The sequence below is a fragment of the Miniopterus natalensis genome, chromosome 2 (assembly GCF_054644295.1).
Source record: "Miniopterus natalensis isolate mMinNat1 chromosome 2, mMinNat1.hap1, whole genome shotgun sequence".
NCBI classification, from domain to species: Eukaryota; Metazoa; Chordata; class Mammalia; order Chiroptera; family Miniopteridae; genus Miniopterus; species Miniopterus natalensis.
This window is the reverse complement of record NC_142082.1, coordinates 139,391,252-139,398,725: the sequence shown is the minus strand read 5'-3', so window position 1 is coordinate 139,398,725 and position 7,474 is coordinate 139,391,252. Positions and strand designations below refer to the sequence as shown.

Genomic DNA, 7,474 nt, shown 5'->3' with positions numbered 1-7,474 from the left:
AGGGTGCAGGGTGCAGAAGGATGTATGTGCCGGTGTTTTTGGTGTGGCTTTTTTCCTCTTGCCCCTTGTCGGGCGATTGCCTCACTCTCTGCGTTAGGTTTTATATGATTTTTAAAAAGAGGAGAAGCCAGCGAATAAATCTGCCCCCCCCGTTTCTCCCCCCCCCCCCAGATTGGGGAAGTTGGGATTGGTGCAGGGTGGGGGGATTCGCAGTCCACACCCATCCCCCTGGCGGCCGTGCCCACGTGAGCGGGACGGCCAATGGGTGTCCGGCGCAGGTTTAACTATGTTTAATGTCAGATAGCAATAAAGTAGACGCTGCCGGTCGGGCCCCGCGGAAATGGGCGAGCATAATCTCCTGAATCCCGGGTTTGTGGGGCCGCTGGTGAACATCCACACGGGAGACACCTTCTATTTCCCCAACTTCCGTGCGTCTGGGGCGCAGCTGCCCGGGCTGCCTTCGCTGTCCTACCCGCGCCGCGACAACGTGTGCTCGCTGCCCTGGCCGTCGGCGGAGCCGTGCAATGGCTACCCGCAGCCCTATCTGGGCAGCCCAGTGTCGCTCAACCCGCCCTTCGGCCGCACGTGCGAGCTGGCCCGCGTCGAGGACAGCAAGGGTTACTACCGTGAGCCCTGCGCCGAGGGTGGCGGCGGGGGCCTGAAGCGGGAGGAGCGCGGGCGCGACGCCGGCCCGGGAGTCGGCCCGGGGACAGCGCTTCTGCCGCTCGAGCCGTCAGGGCCGCCCGCGCTCGGGTTCAAGTACGACTACGCGGCGGGCGGCGGCGGGGGCGACGGGGGCGCCGGACCCCCGCACGACCCGCCCTCGTGCCAGTCTCTAGAATCCGACTCCAGTTCGTCCCTGCTCAACGAGGGCAACAAGGGCGCCGGCGCGGGCGACCCCGGCAGCTTGGTCTCACCTTTAAACCCCGGTGGCGGGCTCTCGGCCAGCGGTAAGCTCCCCGGCCCCCTCCGGAGACGCACTCGGGGCGGGACGCCTGACGGGGCGGGCGGGGTCGGACGGAGCTAGGGCCGCCTGGGGTGACAGGATGCGTGGTGAGGAAGCACATATCTTTTAAAAAGAAGTGGGGGTTGGGGAGCCCTATAAACGTGTATATATCCCCGTAAAAGAACTGTAAATATTCCCAGTTCCATCAGCCTGCGGCTGGAGGGGGCAGGGAGCTCCGGAGGTGGGGGATTCCGACGGAGACTTCCCGAGGCCTGAGGGTGGGAAGGTGGACCGTCCCTGCTCTCCACGCTCCCACGGCCTCCATGACCGACATTTTTCCTTTTAAGAAACGCCAGGGGACACGGTTTACTCTCGCCACTTGCTCAGGTCTTTTCTAACTGATCAGGTACCCCTCCCGGAAGATGTGAGAGGAAGGGGCAGGGTATCCTGGGGAAGAGGTTTGGGGGGAAGTGAGAGTACAGGAGCTCAGACGGGTCGCGGATACTGCAGTGGGAGGTAGAGCTGGGAAGGCGAGGGAGAGAGGGAAGGGAGGGTGAAGGATGGGACTTGGTAGGGAGGGGGGTCTGTGTAGAAGAGGAGACAGGAGAGGAAGGGCTTGGGGTCGGGCTTAGGCCAAGGTGAAAGGGGCTAGGAAAGGACCAAGGGCTCTGAGCTCGTCACTTCTTGGTCGTCTGGCCAACCCTGCCGGTTGTCTCCACCCAGGCACGCCCTGGTACCCGATCCACAGCCGCTCGCGGAAGAAGCGCAAGCCCTATTCGAAGTTGCAGCTGGCCGAGCTGGAGGGCGAATTTCTCGTGAACGAGTTCATCACACGGCAGCGCCGGCGGGAACTCTCAGACCGCTTGAATCTTAGTGACCAGCAGGTCAAGATCTGGTTTCAGAACCGGAGAATGAAAAAGAAAAGACTTCTGTTGAGGGAACAAGCTCTCTCCTTCTTTTAGGGGACAGGACAAGGGAGCCAGCCCCAGACTGAGCCTGCCTCTGGCAGAGAGCAAGAGAGGGGGCACTGCCTGGGACGCAGGCTCACTGCTTAGAACACCTGACATCTCTTGCAGGCCCTCTCTGGACGTCCTCTTGTCTGTTTTGTTCATGGTTCCCGCTCACACACCCCCAGCAGGCCCTGCCAGGCCCCAGAGAGAAGGGAAGAACCCAGGCAGGGAGACAAGAAGCCCACAGCTGCAGGCCTGGGGTAGGGACAGGGAAGGCAGACGCACTGGGGAGGGGTTGCTTTGAAGTAGACTGAGGCATTGGACCTCTGACTGAGGACCCAGGTACCCACTCCCACCACTTTTCTTCTGTGATTTTAAATCTGTTTGCCTGCAAGAGTAGGCAAGGGTGGGGGCAGTGGAACCAAGTCTCTCAAAACTCTCTGTTGTTGGAGTTAGAAGCTGTTGAGAGGAGGGAGCAAGAGTGGAGGTCACCAGAGAGAGGAGGGGGACAGGGTAGCTCTGGGAAGGCGGGAAGAAATGGGGGAACCCCGGAAGAGGTGCGGTTTGGGAGAATACTATGATCAGCAATGCCCATGTCCGCGGGGCCTGGGTTCTCCGGGCCTGACCGGCAGAGCAGGCGGAAGCATGAACGTTTGGCAGACTCAGCTGCGGACAAGGCGATCACAGCCTTATGTCCCCTCTAGGGCAGGCCGCCCAAGTGTCTCCCGGCCCTCAGCCCCCTCCTGAGCCCTCTGCCAGCCCATTTGCCACAGGTGTGCTGCCATCCTCTCTTTCTGCTGCCCAGGCGGCTGCGGGCCAAAGCTGCCAGCGGGGAATTAAGAGCTAAGCAGACGCAGCCTCGTGTTCAATAGCCACCCGAGGGACCCCCACCTGGCCCTCCAGGAAACCCAAGATGCTGTGAAAGGGGCTGGGAAGCCGGCATTGATTGGCGGGAGAGTTTCTGGCAGCCACAGGCTGCCTACGCTGACTCTCCCTTCCCCGCTGGCGTTCACGGTCATGGCCGGGAGGGCGGAGGCTGGACCGGCATAATTTATGAGGCTGTAGGAGAATCCGCCCCTAAAGGGGCTACTGGCCACAGTTTCCCTGCTCAGCCCAGGTTTCCCAGGCTGGTGACAATGAAGGGGGAGGTGCTGCAGCCCCCACCCAACTCCTTTCTGTCTCCCACGCCACCCTCTCCCCAACTTGGCCCTTTGTCTCAGGACCTGCTGCCTCTGCCTCCAGCTTGGAGCCTCTGAGTACAAGGACCAGAGCAGAGGGAGGAGCACATCTCCAGAGCCGGTTGGAGGCTAGAGAGTGGCTTCTCCAGTGGAGGGCCTTTCACTGACAGCCCGGGTCAGGCCCCAGCCCCAGCCCAAGAGATCTTAGGCTGGCTTGGGAGAGAGAAGCAGTGAAGGAACTTGCCTGCCTTCCCATATTCTGTGTTTTTAATCCCTCTGAGAGTCCCTCACCCTCCCATCTGCTGACCCACCCTTGCCAGGAGCGAGGGACTGATGGGAGTTCAGCTCAGCTTGGGAAGTGTGAACTGGCCTGTTAGTGCGGAGTTCTTCCTGTCTGGGGCGGGTCTCCCCAAACACACCCTTGAAAGGCAATCCACATAGCTGCCCCTCCCCTTCCACCAGCACACAGCTTCAAGTCCTTGGACTGGACTGTGCAGAGGCACAGGCAAACTCACAGGGATAGCTGAGCCCAGCGCACTACTGGGCCCATCCCATTCTTCTGACTGTGTTTGCAAGAAGGCAGCCTCATATTCCCAAATACAACCCTGTAGAGTGGCCATATAATCACATGCTCCCATCCTCCACTGGGCACCTGACACACTTCTCCACCCACATAAACTTGCACTTAGGTGCAAGTTTGCAGAAATCACTGCCGTTCCAGCTGTCTGCACACTCCCCTGTGGGCTCGTCCTGGGTATGAGGCACACTCCCCTTTGCTTGGTCACCCAGGTACCTCTTCACGCAGCCTCTCCTGTGACCTCAAGGGCTCTGGGGTGCTGGATTCCAGCTCCACCACTCTAGCCTGACTCCCACAGCCTAATACAGAAGAGAGACCAGAACACTCTCAAATGGGGGCGAGGGACAAAGATATGCAATATTCTCTTCCTGTCTCTTTAAATTTGACTTTTGTGAGCTTCTCTGTCAATCTGTGTCCTGTTCTCTGTGTCTGTTGCTAGTACCTTGTGTAGTCCCTGTGGGTAGACCACTTCCCTTCTTTCCCTCCCCAGTTCTCTGTAGTATGCCCTCCTATTCAAACGGCTGTCTTTAGCACGTTTTCCCCTTTATATAGTCCTTGTACAGAGTTGCTTCATCATATTAATATTAATAATAATAATAATTAAAACATGACTGTATGATGATGTGATTTTTTTGAGAAAAAAATTTTAAACTGAGTCCCCACACATTGTCTCCTCTGCCCAGAAAGAATGAGGTCCTCAGCCTTCTAGCTGTTTCTCACTTTATTTTCTCCAGCTCAGGTGAATAATAAAAACAATAATGTATAATAATAAAGAAAGAGCAGTTTCAGGGGCAACAAAAATATATGAGCAATCAAGATCTGTTGATGAGCTGCCATCTCTAGTCCTAAGCAATTACTAGCAGAGAGAAAATTGGGGGATGGTAGATTGGGGGGGAGGAGAGGAATATCTGAGAAGTTGTGGGCTGTAAAAATAATGTGGATAGCTTGGAGGAGGCTGAGACTACCTTCAGGGCCAGGAAGAGGAAGTCTGAGCTGCAGGATCTCCACAAAGCAAAGCCTGGGTAAGGGTGCACGTAGGTTGGAGCTGGGATGATGAGAGTGCCCTGTGATATGGAGCAGGATTTAGTGGGTCCACACTTCAACCCCAAGGCCCTGACTCCATGGCTTTGCTCTGGAAGCACATTTTGTGCACTGGGCAGGGGACTAAAGACCTCTTGAAGCTGGTGAAATAGGCTCCATCTCTTTCAGCCAGTGACTCCCTCTGGGCCATGCCAGAGAGAGGCCCAGATCCAGACCAAAGTCTGGGTTCCAACTGAGCACATGAGCCCTCTGTACCTCCACCTCACCCCTTCTTTGTGGGTGGAACACCCTCCCTATGCCTCTACCCTTGCGCCTCTGGTCCCAAGTTTCTCTTTTTCACAGCCTGACTCCAATCAAAGAGTCTACTCCAAATTCCCCCTCCACCCTCTTGGGCCTGCTCAGGAATTGCAGGGGCCCCCACCCGAGTCCACCCTGTAAACCACGCCTCCTGCACGGAAAACTTTGTCTCCTCTCCTTTCCTTACTCTTGCAGCTAATAAAATGGGTAAATTTAAACCAAATACTATTTCCCTTTGCCCCTAATCCCCAGCTGTCTTGTATAGCTGAGGGGTTCAGGCAGGAAGAAGATGATCCCAAGCTTCAAGGGTACTCATACAAAGGCCTTACAGAGTGTGAGTTAAGGCTGGGAACCAGATAGCTTCTGGCAGCCACGACCTAGGGGAGGCCCTGGGTGGCTGTGCCTGGATCTGAATAAAGGGGGAGGGGGACCTGAAAAAAGGGGGAGGGGGATCTGAATCCCAATGAATCCAGGCAAGAGACTATCCTCCTCTTAAGACACATTTATACAGGAAGAGTTAACAGTGAAGACATTTCTGGCTAAAAAGGAAGAAAGGAATTGAGGGTGGTCAGGAATAACTGGCCCTTAATTTATTCCTTGCTTTATTCTGAGACACTGCAGATCTGAAAGAGAATGCACCTTGTTGGGTGGTGTCTACACAGGCCATGAGACTCAGTAACTGGGGTAGCTGTCAGAGAAGGAAGGACACTATAACCCTCTCCCAATGGCTGAAAAACAAGTCCTTGGGTCTCCTGGCCGAAGAGAAGGTCCTAGTTGAGCCACAACCCAAATACTTAGAGCATCTCTGAGCTTTTGATGTGGGCAAAGGTTGCATTTATTTTGCAACTATTTGTCTGGTTTAAGTCCTCAAACTACAATTTACTCCACTAAGACAAAGCATCCTGTGTCTCTACTGGGTCTTCAGGAGCAAGAAAGGGGGAGAATTATCTGGGTAAATCAGGTAGAAAATAATTCCTCTGTTGTGTGTTTGTAAGCTTATACCATCCAAATAAATTGTGTATTTGGCCCTGATCGTCCATCCAGTTCTACTACACTCTGATCTGCATGAGCGCAGCTAGAGTATTTAAAGCCACTATTCAGCGGGCGGAAGATGGTCCCGGCAGCCCGGGTTCCGCGGATGCTGATGCCGATGCCGCCGGAAACTCCGCGCGATCGATGGCCCCGATCCAGAGCAGGGACAGCCGGCCTCGCTCTGCGAACAAAGCAAACCCCCGGGACTTGGGTTCCGGACAGACACGAGCCCCTGCCCATCCTCTCCGCGGTAACCAAGAAAGTAGGAGCGGTTCTTAGGCCCCGGGAAACACTACGGAGCCCCCGGCCGTCTCCGCGCGGCGGGCACATGCAGGCGCCGGAGATTCCGGTGTAATCCGACTCGAGGTGGGTTGCAGGCCCCGGACCCCGCAGCCGCCTTGATCCCGAGTCGTAGGTCGGAGCGGCCGCCCTTCCGTGTCTGTCTCTGTCGAGACCGAGTTGCCGGGTTTTCTCCGTTAAGTGTGAGGCCAGCGCCCGCGGCCCCGGACGCCCCGCGCGCGGCTGGAGCCCGCGCCGCGCTCGCCGCCCAGGGAAGGCCCCCGAGACAAAGGCGCACGGGCCGTTGGGGCCTGACGCGGGCGACCGCGTGGGCCGCCCGCTCCCAACACTGCCCCGTGGCGAGGGCTGCGGTCCAATTCCCCGCCCGGCCCGGCCCCGGCTCCGATCTGCTCCCGTGTCCCGAGGCGAGGAAAGCCAGCGCGCCTCCCAGCCCCGGCTGAGCCGCGAAGCTCCCTCCGCACAGCGCCCGCAGCTCTGGTCGCCGCCCGAGGGCCGTGGGGCCCCGGGAGGGATGGGATGACCCCTGCTGGCCGGAGCCGCGGAGGCTGCCGAGACCCGGCCCCCCACCACACGTTTGTCCCTGAGCACCCAAGCCTTGAGGACGCCTGGTGAGTTTGTGGGAGACCTCGAAGAACAGCCTGAGTCTGAGGCGCTGCGGGGCTACGGGGAGCCAGGCCTTTTTCCTAAGTGCCCTCCCTCTGCTGGGCGCGCGGTGTCCCCACCGCGGCGGCCCGCCCTCCCGCCGCGCCTCCCCGCGCCCCTCACCGCCAGCGGCTCTGCCCAGAGGCTCCTAAAGCTTGTGCCGCCCCAAGGAGCCTGCGAGGGAGCCTAGGAACTGGGCTTGGACGAGACCAAACACAGCCAGATCTTTGGCCAGTGTTACCAACTGGTTGCTGTGAGCGACTTCTCCCCGAGTCCGAGCCACTTCCTGGGTACGTGTAGACAAGCCTCCACTTTACCAGTTTCCCTACCCAGAGTGGAGAACTACTTTCAAGGACAGATCTGTGTGGATGGAGCTCACTACCGACAATTGTTGTCAGGAAAGATACCTGTGAAAGATGGATGCACACTCCACATGTGAAGCAGGGAGAAGATGTTCCATAAAATGCACTCTTGGCCACGCTGCCGACATAATGAATATATTGAAACCGTC

The 7,474-nt window shown here is 57.7% G+C and overlaps 1 protein-coding gene across 1 annotated transcript; it reads left to right on the top strand.

Annotated features, from left to right (window-relative positions):
* Positions 1-331: 331 nt before the first annotated feature.
* On the top strand, positions 332-2,734 carry HOXC12 (homeobox C12). Its single transcript, XM_087813900.1, has 2 exons — positions 332-950; positions 1,670-2,734. Exons 1-2 carry the CDS (start codon positions 341-343, stop codon positions 1,906-1,908), a joined length of 849 nt encoding a protein of 282 aa, XP_087670026.1. The 5' UTR covers positions 332-340; the 3' UTR covers positions 1,909-2,734.
* Positions 2,735-7,474: the final 4,740 nt, after the last annotated feature.